This window comes from Homalodisca vitripennis, chromosome 4 (genome assembly GCF_021130785.1).
Source record: "Homalodisca vitripennis isolate AUS2020 chromosome 4, UT_GWSS_2.1, whole genome shotgun sequence".
NCBI lineage: Eukaryota > Metazoa > Arthropoda > Insecta > Hemiptera > Cicadellidae > Homalodisca > Homalodisca vitripennis.
This window is the reverse complement of record NC_060210.1, coordinates 58,162,077-58,182,722: the sequence shown is the minus strand read 5'-3', so window position 1 is coordinate 58,182,722 and position 20,646 is coordinate 58,162,077. Positions and strand designations below refer to the sequence as shown.

The following is a 20,646-nucleotide window of genomic DNA, read 5'->3' as shown; positions in this document are numbered from 1 at the left end:
AGCGAACCAGCGAGCTGTGGCTGCACTAGTGCCAAAACTTGAGAAGTGTGTTAAGGTCGACATCGGCAGTCGGCGCAGCCAAGCCCTAGTGTTGGTTTGTCCAGTCAGAAAGCACACAGCTGTCTCGATTCCGCCTTTGTTGGCGAGGCACATTTTTACCTTCACCATGAATTAGCATTTCTTCACCTAAAATACCCAACGCTACTCTTGGGGCTTGCGAGCCATTGTATCTGATATGGCAACATTTACATCTACAGTACTGAGGATAGAAGGCAATGTTCATCATACAATATGTTAACAATTTTTAATTGTATTGACTATTTTTACACCTTTGTTCTACTTTTTATATTTAAGAACCATATCAGCAGCCGACGCGACGCTGAGCGTAGTGTATACATGAATGTTTGTAACGCAAGTTTATGTAAATACATTTTTGCAGTGACCCTAGTCTAGCTTCTACAGTTTATTTCCAATTTTAAGGCAGAGATAAAGCTAATTTATAAATGGGAGGAAGGAAAAGAGTTTTATTTCACAAAAATACATATTTACACTAATATATTTATTTATATATCAAATATTGAACTGTCCAACCATATTTATATGGACTCAGATTCGTATATTTAATCATTATTATTCTTAACAATATACAGGGTCGGATCAACCGTGCAAACCTGTGCCATTTCGGTAAGGGCACCAAACTGAAAGAAGTATAAAAATTTGCTTCTTTCATTTGCCTTTGGATATTTTACAATTATGATTCAATCTTACAATAGACTACATCCATAACAAAATATTATACCTTTCCATAGTATCACTAATCTATTGTATTCCGGTAAGCTCCTGCGTAATAAAACCTTCTTTCCTTCCCCGTTCTTCTAAAAATTGAAAAGTAGAAAGTTAAGTGAAATCAAAAGTTGATAAAGAATATCACACTACCGGTTTATGCGTGATATAGCAACATATTCAGGAGCCACAGGATGCCCTCCTTCCCCAAAACTGTTTGATAAAATACAATCCTCTAACAAGGATATTTTAATTTCTAGTTATAACTATTTTCGAATGTATTGTTCAATTCGTAACTGAAATATGCTAAGTCCTCCTTTTATTGATTTTAAAATAATAATGTCGCAAATTTACTGTATTCTAACCTAAGTTCAAACATAAAGTTCAATACGCAATTATGCTTTTAATTTTGAATATCAATAAAGGAAACTAAAAATAAGTTATTTTCTCAATAATCCATATTTACAACCCTGACTGATTAATTATCATTCTCATTATTACAGAAAAAATAATCAAATATTTATATTTATAACTGAGTCAATGATGTAGTGCAATTTATAAATTTGTAGCAAATAGCAAATCGTATACACCTTGAATTTGCTTCCGCTGCATTCGTCTTTACACGTCTAATGTTACAAGAACAATTCTACAAAGCATGTTTAGTAAATTAGGGTACATTTTAGCAACAAAGGATATCTAGTTTTAGTTGTAAAGTAATTACTATATGCTTTTTTCTGAAAAAATATATTCTCCATTAATACCCCTTTTTCAAATTAACCATGTTGAAAGTGTTCTAAGGTACGAAATAATGTATGACATACAACGTATTTAGTACTATATAAAAGTGTTTAATTAATTATAATATTAAATCACCATTACAAACAAACCAAGTTACAAACGGTATTCTCATCCGTTGGAACCACCTGACCGTGCATTGGTGAATCACGGATGTTTGAAGTTCCTTCAATTTTTATGTTCCGCTAAATGCAACACACGTTGACAAGCTTTTCACCTGTATAAGTTAACCGGCGCGGTGTTACAGCTACTTTACTCTGCTCTGACCTTTACCTTTAGTGACATTTCAACACTTTCATGGACTTTCTCACATTAGAGACTATATACCGCTACTTGTTTCTTCAGTTTACATCAATATGATTGTAAAATCCAACTATTATTTTTTCTTATTTTGGTTTTATGCATTCTCAGTAAAACTGTCTTTAGTTATCGTCTACATGTAATAAAATAACATTTTACTTTAATTAAGAATGAAATAAAAGTACAAAATATAAAAGTTCATGATGATATTATAATCTTTATTGTTTGCTTATATCGACACAAAAATATAAATGTAATAAAAAGGACCATTAGGATGTTTATAGGATTTTGACAGTGCAAATAATTATATATATATATCAATCACAATATGTATATATATATATATATATATATATATAGATATATATATATATATATATATATATATATATATTGTGATATATATATATCACAGTTTTTCTATCTGCCAAATTAAAATGAAACCATCTTTTTGGTTCTTATCAAGATTTCAATTTTACTTGGAATCAAATCTAAAATTGAATATAGATTAATACATCTGCAAGTTTTACAGAGCATAAATGTTTTCTATAATTGGGATTTTCAAATAAAAAAAATAAAATAGAAAAGTTTATGAATAAAGAAGTGGAAATTTAAAAACCTTGTGTTTATAAAATGGTCTATTTACATAAACAGTCATACAATCATTTATCACTTTTGGAGTTGTTCTGAGACAACTTTTGGATATGTGATGAAAGGCAAATACGAGAATTTGTCTCGTACTTGTCTCACCTCACTTGTTTTATTATTAACTTTATTTAAAGATTTAAAAAGTGTTTTTATTGCAGTACTTTTATGAAATTACTGGTAGGAATTCTATTCTAGGGATGTAGAATTTCAGAATCCTTGTGGTTTGTTAATACCCAGTATTCTCAGTGCCAATAACCTTAAACTATAAGATAATCAGAACAAAATATTCCAAACTAATAAATGGAAAAAACACTCATTCTCTATATCTTGTGAATAACTGTAACCAAAATTTGATTATCTCATTTGAATGATTCCTATCACTCAATATTATGTATCAAACTAACAAAAACCAGATATCTTTGGAACTCTCCAGCACCGGCAGAAATATAGGTATTTTATTTAAATTTGGATATTTTTCTTGAAAAATTAGGAAAGATTTGTCTATACAAATTATCTTCCAATTTCTTAACATTTGATTATTCCACCACGAGGTACTTCTCTCACCCGTCTCATAGTTTCTTTTCCTAAATGTTTCCATTTGTGGTTCTGGTAATGAAAATTAATATACGTGTATCTGTACTAAAATACAAACTAATGAACAAATCAATGTTTGGACAGATGCACTGCTGGAGGAACTACAGACCAGCGTGTCACGACCTGGGTCCTCGTTGGGTCACTCTGTGAATGGGCCAGTGACAGGTTACCGCCAGGTGACTCGCACCGTCACCACAGAGACCGATGGCCACCCCACCGCCAAGACCTCTGAATACCAGATAGAGTACCTCAACCCCTCCAACAGCACAACAGTTTTACAAGAGCTACCACACCGTGATCTCGCCATTATGGTGAGTTCATAGAGGTCTAAGTTTCCAAACTCCACGATGTAACTGTCTGGAGCAAGAAAAGTAGTCCAGTAAAATTTCACTCATGAAAGTCATTGATCAGTATTAATGTTACTCCTGAATAAATCCGATGAAAATACGATCAACCCTGATGTCAGGTAATCAATTTTTTAAAGTTTGTAATCCTGATAAAAGTTTTTCAAAATTGTATTACAAGAACCAAACTTTTGGTTTTATTCAACTTGATTACATTTGAAATAGTTCAGTAGATATTCAGTTTTGATCTAGAAATTTTATTACTATATAATTTTTAGAATAAAATTAATATTTAAAGGGGATTTCCACCAAATATAAATAATTAACCGGATGCTGCGAACAGAACAACTTCAATCCAATGAGTTTTGATTTTTGATTAGGGAAAAATGCTCACCCAGTGTAAAATTATCAAAGCAAATAAATTCCTTGGTTTGAATAATTAATTATGCCGTGCTGCAATTAATTTATCAGTAACTAACTCATTCAAATCAATCTGTGTTGACACAGAACATGACAGAACTATAATCTCAAACCAAAAGAAACTACTTTCCCCACATGTTTATAAAATTAATTTCTGTTGTCTATTAGAATAAAATTAATAGCACTCCATCAGTAATAACTGTTCCATTTTCCATTCAGTTGTGAGGTTCTATTAATTGTATTAGATAACTGATAGTAAATACTCTGTTTTATGGTATATCTGTAATTGGCACTAAGTGTTTCTACAAAGTTTATTGTTATGTTGATAGCATGATGTACAACCTGGACGTAACGTAGCCTACAAAACAGTCCAGTACCAGTACAATACTTCATCCACATCTGGCTCATCCCTTCAAGGTAATTTTAGTAACCTTGATCTAAGTAACTCTAAAACTTCAATCTGATATTTTATAATGGCACTGTTAGTGAATCAATATCCAAAAATAAATTAGTTAAGAAAATATCTGTGTGATAAATTGAAAAGAAGATTGAACTAAATAAAATGGAAAATAATTTCTCCAATAATAAAGATTTATAACTTATAAGACAAGTTGTGTGTATTTCCTTTACTCTTAGATGAAAACAATGTATTAGCATCATAGATTAACATAGTTACAATCATATCAACTAATTTTCACCATTTTAACATGCCAAATATTCAAAACATTTCAAAATTAATAAGGTGTATATTATCTATGGATTTGTATGTATTTTAGTTTAGGTAAAGAGTGGATATACAAGTACATCTATACAAGAGAATTTTCATGTATTAGATTAAGGACAACAAGGAAATATAGTTTTACACCAAATACATGCAATGGGAAATTTTACACAAATCGTATTTTGTTTACAAAAGTTATATTTTGACAAAACTGTTAGTTTTTTTTGTTATAAACAATGTAAACTAAAATATTGTGTAACCTAGATTGGCTTCAATCTCCTGAATATAAATTTTCATCTTGAGCAACAACCCTTAGGAGGTTGTTTGATGATTAAAGGGTGTATTAAAGTTGGTTGTCCTTCAGTGACTTCTGATGTCTTATATTGAATGCAGTAAATGTATGATGATCTAAATCGGAACAAATTATAAAAACAGAATAGAATGGGAAATGGGAAAATCTGTAGTAGCGTAGTACAGGAGGAGTCTAGAAATTTGGTTTGGCCCACTGCCCAGAGCAGAGGTCCAGACATCCATTCCCAGAAAATGCTGAAAATTTAAGACTTCAAAATGTTGTATATAGCCACTTTTAGACCTTTGAATAAAAAAAAAAACACAAAAACAAAAAGAACTGAATCTTGTATTAGTTTAGGTATTGATATTAATAGTCTACATATAATTACTATAAAATAATATTATGTTACAATGTACTATTTTACACTATTACTATATATTTTGCATGTTTTGACTGATATGTCATTAAGAATACTGGAAATAAGTTTAAAAGTCAATGTGATTTCTATGATAATAATGATTTTGAATGATTTGTGAAATTTTTGGATCTATTTATTTTAACTAAATTATTGACACAATAATGTCAACAGTGAATTGCAAGGATCAAAAGTTAAAAGTCTGAAGCATTGAAAGTTTCAAAGATTTAAGCTAAAAAGATATTCCAGTGATGTCTAAAGATAATTAAATTTCTTTTTGTCATCATAAAGTTGTCGGGAGTAAGAAATGGCTTTAACTTGTAATGGTTAAAAAAATAGGCTATAAAGAAGCAGCACAGATAGCACAAAAAAAGGCTATAAAATCTTATAGTAAAGTGTGTGCTAGTATTTTGGGTTGTAAAAATGTTTATTGGTTGATCTTCCAGATGCCAGTTTGCCAGTGGCAGATGCCCGCATGCGGCAGAACATCACCGAACTCGACTCTCTGCTCGACGACCTTCACACTGCTCAGAAAACAGGATTTGCAGACGGTAAGACCTTGACTGGACTCTGTGGTCTTTATTACCTCCTGTTCTTTATTGCTTTGGTTTTACTGCCCTTATGCTCACTCATCTGAGATACATTAGAGGAATGTACCTAACCATTCTCTCCAACTCTAAACATTGCTTTTAAACTTTCTGGAATGAGGCTTACTCACTTGAAAGTATGTTAGAAGATTGCCTTTGTGGGCAGAGTGAAAAGTATATTGGTGTAGTATAGTTTCTTGAACTTGTCTTCATATTAAATATTGGCTTTTGTTTTGGATGTTCAGTTATAAAATAAATTTTTCTGGCAAAATCCCTTAAGTTTCTCCTCATGATGTACTTAACAGACTTATGAGTAATTATGATATATAATTAAGGATTATAGATATATCTAAAGTGTGTACTTTACACAGACTTTTAAGTAGCTACAGTAGTTTTAAGGACAGTTTCAATTATTTAATTAAAATGTATGGAATGTGTACTAAAGTATGCATAGTTGACTTGAGAGGTATAATTAAAGGTATATATTAAATAGAGTTATACAAGGCTGTATAAAAAATAATGGGACTATGGCAGTAACTCAAATAACATGTTCATTCTTTTTTGTGATTCTATCACAAACTTCAACAAACTCTACTTGTGATGTTATATAATGATTCCCATTCTCTCTACCAACTTTTCAAAACATTCACTAAAGCTCTTCTATTAAAGTCTGTTTAGTATACCCGAAAGAGCTTAACTCACTCACTGAAAAGTGTGTCCCTGAAGGTCCCTTTTCACTTGTGGGAGTCACATGGTGCAAAAACTAGATAGTACAGTGGACAGGGTTTGATGTTAATGATTAGATCCTTTATGTTGTCTTGTGTTACTTTCTCTCAATAAGCAGGGAGATTATCCTGATGCAGAATCCATCCAACTCACTGTGGATTATGTCTTAAACTGATCCATATAAAATATGCATCGTCAGCAATCTTTTGTATTGCCAATCAGTGATATTTCCATACCATGATATCAATGGTATTGATGTTTACCTTGTGTTTCTCCCTCCATAAACATTTTGTATCATTCAAAAAGACGTGTTTGGGATATAAATTTGTTTCCATACTCTTCTTGAATTATTTCCAAGGTGTTGGTGGGAACTTTCTTCAAAAGAACACAAAACTTGATGCAGATCTTTATACCTAAGTTGGGTACATGGTACATGTCCTTACACAACAGCTCCCTCTTATCGATGAATATATCCATGCAGATGGAACACATGCCACAGCGTGAATGAAGGTCAGATCTTTCAAGGACCACAGATCCAAAATATTAGAGCAAGCATATTTGAAAAGTATTATATAAATTCTGTTATTTTTTAATGCACTCTTGTAAATTTTGCAGTAGATGAAGCAAAGGAAAAATATACAAATTTGAATATACTAGCTAAAATTATATTTAATATTTTGATCGGCTAGTAAAATAATGTGAACTATAATATATTAATAACAAAATGAACTGAATTGGACGTAAAATTCCAAAGTGTTGTGTACCAGTAATTAATTTTCTTCTTCAGCCACAGTAAATTCTAATACTATCAATAATTATTCAATAATAATTTGAAACTGTGTTTATAAGTAGTAAGTAATAAAGAAAAAGTTGTAAGTTCATGAAAACTGACCCCTAAAACTATAACTTAAAATGGATATAATGTTTTCTGTAAAATATTTAAGCATAACTTTTAATTGAAATTAAATATTAAAATTAATACAATGACTGCTGTGGACACAAATCATAACTTCTCCAGCTGTCCTAAAATCAGTACATGACATGTCACAGTGTTAAACCATCACAAAGGAAAGTTTTATTAACTGGGAATGTGGTTTTTACTATTCAGTATGTTACAAAAGAGTGAAATGTCTCTATCAAATAAATATTAGATCCATAAAGTGAAATCTGAATAAAAATATATTCACATAATGTAGCTATGGTGGGAAGGGCCGATTCAATGCAAATGATGAATTCAGCTCCATTTCATCTTCTGCTTAGTGCAGTGTCTGAAATCTGACGCAGACTTGAATTCTGAAATCCGGAGTCCAAAGAGATCCAAATAAAGTCAATGAAGTTCAATGATCCAAGAGCAACATTGAAGTTCAAAATGAACTTTGCTTTGTTTCGACATGAGAGACACCTAGATTGTGAAATCAAGTGTAATCTAGGTGAATAGTTGTTCTCATTGTCTAATCAGTGCACAATTAATTGTGAACTTTGATGCTGCACTACGCAGAAGGTTAAATGGAGCTGAAATCAAAATTCACAAACGTATATTCTGATTTTGCTGTTACTAATACCAGAAAAAAATCTTTAATATGGAATATTTCAAGCATTTTAAGGACAGTTTTACAATAGGGAGATCGAAATTTTTCAAAGTTAGAGAAAACTTCATTATTTTCATAACCAATAAACAATGTTTAAATATAGTAATCATTGGTTGATAATAAATGTTAGTGATTATAATTAAGGCTAGTACTGAAAGTATTAGAGTGTACATTCACATCTTTATACAGTGATAGTTGTCATTGTGTTAGTTATCTCTGATTTCTAACCAAACAATGTTTTCACAGGCAGCGTTTCAAGGCACCATGGTGGAATTGATCCTGGACTACTGTAAGTCTGATTTTAAAATTACATTTTTAATCACTGAGACACAGTTCATCATTTAAGCAAACATTTTACACTCTATGTATTATAATCATAAGGTAGTTACAAGGCTTTTATGATATTCAGAAAATAACACAGTAATGATGGTACCTAAAATTTAATTAGTGTTGTACTTTTGATATAGTCAAAATTCATTATAGAGTGTGAGTTAAAAGTATGGATACACCCGTTTAGTTTTTGATGGATAAAGATGGAAGGATGGAGTTTTTCTAGGATGGGGCACCTTTCTAGTAAATAGAAGTGAAGTTTTTAGTCACTGTTACAACTTTGCCCATTTCCCCAAAATGGGATTTGAGGGGAGGAAATTTTTAATGTAAAGACCCATTAAGTGGCACCTCATTGGAAAGGTCTTGATAAAAGAAGAAGAACAATGAAAACTAGAGCTTTCTATCTCATCTCTGTACAAAATGCAGCGCATTGAGGCAAAACATGAACATCCACGTTCAGAAGGTAAATAACTTCTATAGACAACCACTTTCCTTCAAACTCAAACCTGTTATACAGTTATTTCTTGATGCAGGGCAGGCCTCCCTTATCTTATCAGTTTTGAGAAAGTGCAGTATCATGTTCAGTTTCTGGTTGGAATTAACAAAGTTAAGATGTATTTTTGTGATACTTTAGATGAAATGGAGTGTTTAAGTGAACAAGAACGTATTGTGATCCTGATGATCTGAGACTACTGAGGTTGGGAGAGATCTTATGATGAAATAAGGAATTTATTTAATGACTCTTATCCCAATCAAAACCCTGTATCTAAATCAGGAGTTTATAAAACAATCCGATGTTTCCAGAAAACAGGCAGTGTTAAAGTCCGCCCCAAATGTAGATGACCAAAATCGGCTACAAATGAAGCATTGTCACTTGATGTTCTACAGTCTGTTGTAGAAGATTCTCATGCCTCAACAAGAAATGTTTCTCCAATATTAAGTATATCTCAAACATCATTTTGTGAAGTTTTACATGACAGGGGTTATAAAGCGTACTCATTTTGTCTAGATAAGTGTGGGCGATTTTGATTGGCGAGTAGTTTCTGGTGAAATAATGATGCAGAACATTGATAATAATACAATTTTATTATATTAAACAAAATTGCTTGCTAAGATGAAGCAACTTAATTGTTAAAGGTTAACAGACACAATGCTCATTATTGAGCTGATGTTAACCATCATTGGAGGAGAGAGCAACATACAAAGCACCCTGAAAAATTAAGCATTTGGCTTGGCATTATGAGGGATTAGTTTATTGGACCCTTTTTTACTGATGGAAACCTTAATGTCAAGGTATACCAGGAAATATTACAAAATCAGGTTTATCCAGCTGTCCAAGTAACAACCAACAACTGCAATGAAGTTTGGTTCCAACAGGATGGAGCATGTCTACACTATGGCCTGCATGTCCGCGACTATTTAAAGAATATTTTTCCAAATCTCTGGATAGGCAGCAGAGGAAGTATGGAGTGGCTACCAAGATCGCCAGATCTATCTCCACTTGACTACTTTGAGTGGAGTCACATTAAAAACAACGTCTATACAATGAAACCTCATTGCATTAATGACCTTAGGGACGTGAATCAATATAGCATGTCATTTCAAGTCCCTACAACAGGCTTGGACATTGTCAAACTGTCCTGGGACAACGATTTGAACATCTGATATAAAAAACACAGGTTAGTAGGTTTTAGCCGTTTTATTGCTTAACATAACTGTAATTACTAGTAATTAATAAAATTTTTAAACTGTCCTCCAAAAAAAAAAAAAAAACATTTTGGGTAAACGGTTCGCTTTTGTTTCCTAGAGGGATGTCCTGAGTTTCATTTTTCTATGTTTATCCATTGAAGGTTAAGCAGGATCCTCCCATGCTTTAAACTTAATTCATTTCAATGAGCTGCCATTTTGTACTGGGTCGAGATAGAACACTCTAGTGTTCACTGTTCTTCTTCTTGTTTTAAGACCTTTGAAATGAGGTATCACTTAATGGTCTTTACATTTAAGAATTTTGAGCCGCCTTCCCGAAATCCCATTTTGGGGAAAAGGACAAAGTTGTAACAGTGACTGTAAAATTCACTTCTATTCCCTAGAGAGGTATCCCGAGTTACATCCCTCCATCTTTATCCATCAACAACTAAGCAGAGTGTATCCATACTTTTAACTCCCACTGTATTCAAGCCACTCATCTAATTATAAAATTGATTACATACTGCGTGGTATATTTTGTGCTCTGTGAAGAGAGGTTAAATGAAAATTTACTACTGACAGACGAAGTATGTTAGGATTTTTTAACATAACCTAAAGTCCAGTATGATTGAAAATATTGTGACCATTATGGAAGTTTCTTCATCCTATCTTTTCATATAAAACTGTTGTTTGCTGGATTGTCATCATTGTACTGTGTGAAGTTTAAAGAATACTTCACTTCTGTTTCTAAGTTATATTTTGATGAACAGTTTGATTCAGCAACTTGATATAATCTAAAGTCCAGAAGTGCTGGCATTCAGAGGGCTATCAAATGCTGATAGTTCCCTTGGCAAAATTTTGATACATTTATTATTGAGTCATGACCATAATAATAGCTTTTAAGAGGTAAAAAACCATACATACATGGCTCAGGATTTTCGACACATCACTGAATATAATAGCCGGGGTTGAATGAGTTATATATCTGTATTCCAGTGACAATTCAGTTTATTTATTTAGAGCTATTAGAAAGTATTATTTCAACTACACTGGAGGGGGTGGCATTTTCTTGCATTCTTTAAACTCACATTTACTTCTAAAATTTTATGTTGAAATACAAGTATTTTCTGAAGAGGGTGGTTTATACATGAAGCATTTTGACTTTTTACAGTTAATTTGTACTAATTTTCTTAGCATTTCTTGAAATGTTTTAAAAAATTTCCAAACTGAGATTCTTACATATTCAAGTAGTATTATTACAAATTCACTGCCACCATTTTATAATTCTTTTAAAAATAGAGAACAAGTGCACATTTCCAAAGACACACAGGTTTTCTTACAAGAGACCAAGATTTCACTTACGTGTCACTAAAAATACGTGTGAATCAATATGATATATTCAGTAATAAGTAATATTTCTGTTCTGATGACAGTGAGCCAATAGACACAAGCACTCCTAAGTCTGGCCACGTTTCACGTTCGCTGGAGAAGAGGTCATACCAGGAGCAGCGCTATGGCAGCGTGGGCCAGAACCGATCCAGTCCTGCTCCAGAAAGGGATGTGCGGAAGGAATTGGTCTTCACTGGTGGCAATACTAAGAGAGAGCAGCCATCACCTGCCCCTGTTGCTCGCAAAGAGATCTACCATTATGAGAGCAAGACCACACGCTCAGGTATACCTGTTCGAGATATGATTAAACTGGATTTATTAAATTCATAGGCCAGTTGATGATGATTGTTTTGTTTGAAAAATGATTGTTTTTTTTTGACAATCATTAAGGTTTTGAATGAAACTTGAAATTTACTGGATTTTTGTTAAATGCTTTTAAAGAATTTTAATTTTTAGAATAGTTCACCATTTAAGACACTTAACACTTTGAAAAAAAAGAGAAAATGTTTAAAGATTAATATATTATTTTATTAACTTGTCATTTATATGCTTATTATTTTGTAGTACACTATAACAACTGCTGAATAAAAGTGGAGATGTCTTGTCATTTGTTTACTGAACACCTTTAGCTTTAAGGTTAAGTTAATATATGCTTTTTTAAATTTAAAAGGTAATATAAAGCTGCAATTCAAAATTTGAAATTAGAACAATTTAAAAGTTAAATATTAAGTCTTCTGAATATTTGTTTTTGGCTTTGATAAACAATATAATATTGAATCATGACCCAGATTATTGCAGTTGATTGTTTCATTATGACCAAACTCACTATCCAGTAAAAATAAGAAAGATTTATTACATATCCTCACTGAAAAGTGTAATGAAACATAGCTATAATCCCAACACTATTGGCTCCTGTGCATTAAAATTGACTCACAACGTATTCAAATGTTTTCTAGCCTCACACTACAACAGAACCATAATAGAGCCAAGTTGTTGTTATGTACTTCAAGCATACCCGTACTCAGACTGGTTTTTCCAGACAATTTTACGGAGCCCGGGCTCTCAGGTGGCAGGGCCATGCCAAATATCTATTTGAAGGGATCGTGTTGATGGACAGGTTGTGAGACATGATGGGGCCCGGTCAAATTCCATTTCTGGGGCCCTCCAAAGCTGAGAATGGCCCTGACTTCAAGATGTTGTGTAAAATTTAATGGAACAACTAATTGTTATATTTTTCAAAGATTCATAAAATTTTTTTAAAATCAAAGTTGAATTTTATTGATGTTCATGTAAATGCTTCAGGATTTATTATAATTATTCTAAGAAATATATTGTTTGTATAAATTATTGTCTACCCGTATTTACGTAACAATAAGAGTATTCATGAACAATAACATAAGAAAACACAAGGAAGAGTAATTGTAGAGAAAGAATATCAGGATTTAAATATTTTGCAGGAAGTGCCAATTCTCGAGACTTGTCACCTCCCCAGGATCGCAGACAAACATCTCCTTCTCCTGCAAGGCAACAGCTGGCATCCGTCCGCACCTACAACTACTCCAGCTCTGATGAGGTACCCAGGACACCTACACTGCACAGGTTGGTCTTACCCTATCGTTAAGTTAAACAATGTTGTATTTTTACAAAACACATTTTAGTGTTACATGTATACTGTATTGTTATAATGTGATTACGATTATTGTGGAAACAAATTATAATTGCAATTTTTGTCTATACATGTACATAAGCACATGGAAATTGCAAACAAGTCATTATGTGTGGATAATACACTTACAAAAAAGGAGTGTACTGTTAATTGTCTTTTTGTCTTTTGTTTTTTTTTTTTTTTTTTTTTTTTTAATAAAAAGGAGAAGCCGATCCCCTTTTAAGCCTTATTCTGCCCGTCCTCATGGGCCACTGGCCTGTGCGAGGATCTTAATGTAATATAATTACATTGCATTATATTGTAGTTTTCTTGCCAATTATTGCTAAATAAGGAAAGTAAGATTCCATTACGATTCCAGTTTCTCTGTAATTATGTGCTACAGAATAGGCTCTCATAAATTTTGTCGTTGTGGAATACATAAACAGGATTAATTCTAATCAAATGCTGCTTGGATGCAAGCCTCCTCAATAATAGATTTTATATAATTAATTAAAATATCCTATCAAGACATTGTAATGTAGTTTAAAAACCTTCCAATCTTTTTTTACTTAATTCTAATACTACATGAATAAACTGCATGGAATATAGAGAGCACTCACCATGTTGAGGCTTACATCCATGACTACAATTTATAGCAGACAAGTATTGTTGGTGTGAGTAGACTCAGGGATGTTAATAAGGAATTATGGCTTTAAATAACAAATGGAAACTCATTTGGTATATGTCTCATCGCTCACATTTAGTATAGTATCAAAATTGCCATCAAACAATATTGTTTACCATATTTTATTGGATGGAAATAATTAATTTGAAGTACATTAAGGAAAATGTCAATCTCCCCACTTGGTGACCCATTACAGAAATAATTAATATTCCAATATCACATAAATACCAGCTAATTCTAGAAGAAGAAGAACAAGAAGACGAAGAAAAAGTGCATTTATTCATACAAGCTATAACTAAACCATTTTTTAAAGTGTTCAATCAAGTAGTAGTCAATTGGATCATTTGTTTTGTTTGTATGACCTGTTTATAGGGTAGAGCTCCCATCAAGTCAGTAGGTCATTTAGGACATGAAAACAACTGAAGATAGCTCCTTTTCCTAGTTGTCTGTTAGCTTTTGAAATCTTCTCTTGACACAACTGTTCGTAAAATATACATACAGCGATAAACCTTTTTAACACTTTTTGACCTTTTTTTATTTTTGTTCACTTTTATGATTGTAGGAAAATAAAAAAGATCAAAAAGTGTTAAAAAGGTTTATTACTGTATTTATCAAACACTTTTCGAGACTACATCTCTAATATATTCATAAAAATCATATCCACTAATATTATATTTACAGGCGTGGAATACTGATTGCAAGGAATCTCATACCCATAAGATTTTTGTTAGCAGTTTATTATTTTGTTGCTAATTCCTTGATGAAGATGTTGAGGTGGAGGAAATGCATATAAATTGAAGAAATTTGAGAAGAGATGAAGAGGTGCTTGATGATTTGGCCAAAGATAGGGAATTCCTGCTGAAAAAGTAATTCCAGAATATTAGTGTCCATTGTTAAACAATAATGACCTGTTCCAACAGGTTTGCTGATTTGTGCCCAACAAAGTTCCTTACAGGCATGGGTGTGTCCTTCCTCTTATATATGGTGACTTGTAGGGAGGTTCTCACCACTTAAACGCCTTTCTTTCCTTTTTTCTTCCATCTGCACTTGTTGGGATCAATTCTAGCTTCTTTAGCTCCTTTTGAAGCTCTTTCATTCAATCTTATGTTTGGCTTTGGTGACTTCTCAAACAATCTTTTAGTTATTAAAACTTTTTAATTATTCCTAATAAATGCAACTCTGTTCAGTCAGCTGACTTTCAATCTATGACTTTCAATCTATATTATTTAAACTCAGTACAATCAGGAACATAATTAAGTTGTGCCAAATAAACTTTATCAATTAATGTGTTGGAAATTTCTCAGTTCTAAGTTGTTTCTGCAATAAAATTATTTGATACAATAAAAGAACTTCTTGATACATTCTAAAATACTTTGATTTAAAAACCTTAAGTTCTGTGACCATCTCCTTTTAATTAAAAATGTTTTTGTAAAGTGGCAATGTTTAAGAAAATGTACACTCCTCAAAAAACTAAATTTTCTCTATATTTGGTGATTTATCTAAGTAACAAAATGATGATTTGTAATACAGGTCACCATCACCTGCAGGAGGAAGGAGCTCTTCCAGCACAGCAGTCCGCCAGTATAACTATTCCAACCGGGACTTCTCTCCTGACAACCACCGTCAACCGCCAGTCCGCTCGCCATCCCCTACATCTACTACCAAGGTGACCACTGTCCGAAACTACTACAACACACCACAGGAGCCTCCCAGGAACACTTCTAAGATCACCACTGTCAACAGCTACTCTTACAACACGTCTTCCCGTGATACCAGACAAGAAGTTCCTCGCAGCCCACCCCCTCATCGGTCACCTTCTCCTGTATCTTTCACCCCTCCACCACTACCCAGCACGAACAAATCGACCACTGTTAAGACTTACAACTTTGAACAGTCATCTAATGCTCCCTACGTAAGGCCTAAATCGCCACAGCCAGTTCAGAAGTTCAGTCCCTCTGATCCCAGTCGGACCTTAACTTACCAAGTGTCACCGCCCCCTCTTCAGCCTTCACAGCCCACTGTTATCACCTACAAATACTCCAGCCAGACCACTCACTCTACCAAGTACCCTGGAGAGGAGAATGTGCCACTACTGCCAAGACCATTCCCCACTCCCTCACCCACCCCAGACCAGCAGCAACAGCAGCCACCCAAGAAACTTGATGAACTCATGGCTCAATTCTCTGATACTGACATACAAGTTAGTAGAATTCCTATTTTTCAATAAATTAACTATTAGATATTCCATCAAAATAGAAACTGTTAGCTTTTTTCATGTAAAATGTTTAATTTGTTGAGGAAAATTATAGTTCTAAGATATTCTATGGATCTGGAGAACAGATGTTTTGAATTTGTAGAAATTTATTCCAAATTGATTTAAATCTCACTGGCTATTTAGGAAGTTCATTAATAACACCTTCTAAGAAACATTAATCCTTAAATATTAGCGATAGCTCCATCCCATCACAAAGATCGTTCAATCTTTATTTTCTTGAAATATGAATTACGATAAGCTGGCAGCTCATATTCGTATCTTCCAGAACTCATCCATGATATAAGCCACTCATGGCTTATATTGCTATTATTGATACTGAAGGAATTAACAGTCATGGATTAGTCCTACAATTAGGGAAACAAGCTTAGGGTTCAAGTTGTGAGAGATTTGAGGTGATGAAATTAAACATAGAACTAGTGTGTGTGTGTGCGCATGCATGCGTGTACATGTGTGTGTGTGTGTGTGTGTGAATTGTCACACAGATCCTTAAAAGAATGTTTTTATAATTGTTCCAACATTAAACTAATAATATAAATGAAAATTCAAAACATGTTTTGTTTTTATGTTGATATACACTTTCACTGATATTTTGGAATAGTTTTATAAAACCTGACTCTTGTGTAAATCAACAATTTTTTTTAATATCGAGGATTAATGTTACTTTTATGTGTATGGTGTAGAGTTATAATTTTTATTTCCGTTTCAGCATCATCAAGAAACATCTACTCGGTACTTGCCTGTGAGGGAACCGGCAGTTCAAAGGATGGAAGCGTCCCCACCAGTAGCTCCTGCAGCTCCCCCCACACCTCCACCCTCAGGCCCATCTCCTGCTGCCACTGCTGCGGCTATGCAGGTCAAATCCAAGAACATCGCTGGACCACCAGTATACTATCCTCCAGGTGTTGAATTATTTGCCAAGAAAGAAGAGTCTATGATGCAGTCTCAGGTAAATTTTGTCCATAAAGTAGATAATCTATGAAAACCCAGTTTAATGTTATCAATAAGCAATAAAAAAAGAAACGTAATTAGCTATTTTTCCTAAAACTTACATTATCACAAATGCATATTGAGTACAATATATGACAGTATTAATTTACAATAATACTTTATTTTGCTCTTTTATTTAAGTTAAAATGTTATTTTTAGTTAATTATTAATATGACATCCTGGCAGTGTTTATTAACTTGCTTTAGCCATCATTGCAACAATACTTTACAGGCAGATGTGAGTTAATGTATTCAGTTTTCTCTAAAACAAGAAATTTAATTCACTCCATCGTTGTATACACCAGAACCTTTAGGGGTCCAGTTGAACTAATCTGGTAACAGGAAAATTAATCTTATTTAAATTTGGGCAATGTATTGAATGGACATAATTTAATTTTGGAACATAATGCAAGGTTGTCATACTTCATTACACTGTAGAGCGCGTTGGTTGGAATAAATGACTTCTTTAGTCTCAACATAACTGAATACCGTGTAACAGATTGATATAGTATGCTAAGCATGCAAGTGGGCTCACTTTTGTCTGATTTATAACTACTGTCCAGTAACACCTAAAGAGAGTACAACAAAACTGTTGCTGTCACTGAAGTTTCTGGGCAACTAAAAAGATGTCCAAGAACAAATGTCATAAGCTACAGAGAAAAAATGTTGAAATGAGTGTTCATTTACTCAATACAATAAAATTGGTCTTGGCTAAAAATCTTTCTTCTTGCCAGGTAGGAATAACTGAAGCCAAGATTATTTCACAATTTCCCCATAGTTTGTTCTGACGGACCATGTGATCTGAGCAGTTCTCTCATGGCCCAAATTATTTCACCTGTACATTTCTTGTCATTTAGAAAGTACCATTAAATTCCTTTTAGTTAAAGTTTAATTGAAACCGAATTTGTATTGATTCCTTGAATGTACCACACAAGCTATGACCTTTGGAGCAATATCATCCTTAAACAGTTGATTATATTCAATAACCTTAAATAAATTAAAATATGTCATTATAAATTGGTGTTTATTACAAAGCATTAGGTAACAGTTCTGTGAAGTAATAGATAATTACGTTGCAGAGTGGTGGTGGCAAATACAAGGCAAAGGCAAAGTATGAGTACGAGTCCAGCAGCAAAATGAAGACGAAAGAAAGTTCTGGAAAGGCCGTAGTTCCTGTGTGTCTTCCTGTTTGTTGTGCTATGCCTTGTGTTATAATGTGAACCGTCCATAAAAACTGTTTTGTGCTTTAAGTCAAAATGTCTGTAAATTTATAGAACCTGCCATTTTTGTGGTAAGATTAATATTAAATAATATTTTTATGAACATAGTAGATTATATTTAATATTTTTCTCCTTCTATATAGAAAACTTTTAGTGGACTTAGTATATCTGTTGATCAGTTTAGGAATTTTGTTCAACTTGGTGAAGTGTTCAATTGTTCTAAATAAACATGCTCACTACTCTGCTTAATTAATTACATCCATAAAATGATTTATCCACATGTAGTTTCTGTATTTTTTTGTAATGTAATTTTTTATATATTATAATTTAATTTTATAAAATGTCTCGTTTTTAAAATTGGGTTAAATAATGTTTTAGGATAAATTATACTGTAGTTATGAAATTACATTAAAGAAAATATTAATTTTTTAAACTGTAAATTTATTTTTAGACAGATTTCTATACAAAGTGTAATATTATATATGACTCAATGTAAACTTGACCTTTGCAGTAGTTTATTTGCTTATAGTAACATTATTTTTAGTTTTGTAAAGTATGTATATATGTATTTTATGGTTTATATTAACACTTATCATCATTGTAACATACCCTACTGAAGATTTTGAATGAACCTTATTGATTTTCTAGATTGTTATACTCTACAACCAGAGAATACCATTCTTTTCACTACATTTTATGTTTATTTAAAATGCTTTTGAAGAAGAACTTGGGGAAACTATATTCTATGATCGATTAGAGACGAACTCATGATTATAATGTAAGTTGATGTAACATCCTAACATAGTTAAGAATAGAAAGTAAGAAAACCCCTTTTATTCATTGAATTAAAGATGCTTATTAAAATAAATAAACCTTTATATATGCTGTCTTTAGGTTTCCAAGAAACGATATACTTTGGAAATATTATATAATGTAACATAATAAAAGATTTAACTGTTGATTATTAAATTCTTTTTTTTTCATCTAACCTTACGTAAGTTATGTTTTTGTTGTGTACTGACTTGAATCCAGTCTTTATGAAATCCTCTTATAATATACAATGGTCACTTGTGAAATAGGGTTTAAAATAGCCACTGAATGTAAAAAAAGTAAAATAAAGAAATAAATATACGTTATGGCAAATATACTGAACACAGAGATGGGGGTACACTAATAAATATATTATCTTAGCATTTATCTAAGCGGACTGTAAAACCTGTTGGGGATAAAAAAAACATCTGATGTTTTTGTAAATTTTATGATGAATTCTCATGATTCAGTTGTATGGTTAGCTTCTGATTCAGAAGCGTCTGGCTCAACGGTTTGGATGATTCTAGTAGATAACAACCTGAAACCTTTTCGAATTTCTTTACATCAGATTCTCCAAGAAGATGACTGCCTTCATCAAATGAACTTCAGCACTTGGGCAAGAGAATAATCCCAGTAAAATGCATTATTTTTTATATAAGTCCTATGGTGTGATGAGTTAATGTTCTGTAGCAACGGAGAAGTAAATCAGCATAACATGAGGTATTAGTCTATTGAAAATCCCCACTGTATGAGGGAAGTAAACAACCAGTGGTGTTGTGGGCTTTTAACATGTGTTGTAGAATAATTAACAACATTATTGGTCAACAATTTTTCTAAGTTAATTGGAATGGTGAAATGTACAATCACTTTCTGCAAAATATTCTTGCATGGTTGTATGGTACTTTCTAGGCACACTCGTCAAGATATGCGGTTTTTGATATAATTTGATTTTAAGGACTTTGAAATAATTTCTTTGCTTACAACTATTTAGATACAGTATCCAGCAAGATTTCGTATTCCAGTATTTTGTTTTTTTTATTGTGGCAAATTTTTGAATATAATAAACTTTTAGTATAAAAGTTTTAGAAATATGTCATTCAATAAAGAATCTTCATGGCATTAACTTTATGAATGAAATATACTTATCTATTTGTTTACATAGCTCTAATCTGATATTTCATTATGTCAGCTACACATGGAATATGCCTCTCTTCTGATGGGGCCGGAGGGAATTTTTAACTTCAATTAAGTTTTTAATAATCGGCAATCTGAATATCAATGTAATGGACACCCCCCCCCCCAAGGGGTGACTTCACAATGTTCTAAATTCCTTCAGTCTTAATTGATCCATGAACTCACCACCACAACTATCACCACATTTCTGACAATACAGTTTTTTCAGTGTA

The 20,646-nt window shown here is 32.6% G+C and overlaps 1 protein-coding gene across 1 annotated transcript in view; it reads left to right on the top strand.

Annotated features, from left to right (window-relative positions):
- Positions 1-19,394, top strand: part of LOC124359337 (proteoglycan 4-like) — a 51,577-nt gene extending 32,183 nt beyond the window's left edge. The window contains exons 3-11 of the mRNA XM_046812003.1: positions 3,205-3,431; positions 4,214-4,301; positions 5,759-5,863; positions 8,461-8,503; positions 11,664-11,902; positions 13,077-13,218; positions 15,480-16,149; positions 16,931-17,170; positions 18,290-19,394. Coding sequence (XP_046667959.1) covers positions 3,205-3,431; positions 4,214-4,301; positions 5,759-5,863; positions 8,461-8,503; positions 11,664-11,902; positions 13,077-13,218; positions 15,480-16,149; positions 16,931-17,170; positions 18,290-18,430 — 1,895 coding nt within the window. The 3' untranslated portion in view covers positions 18,431-19,394. The remainder of the gene's footprint in view (positions 1-3,204; positions 3,432-4,213; positions 4,302-5,758; positions 5,864-8,460; positions 8,504-11,663; positions 11,903-13,076; positions 13,219-15,479; positions 16,150-16,930; positions 17,171-18,289) is intronic.
- Positions 19,395-20,646: the final 1,252 nt, after the last annotated feature.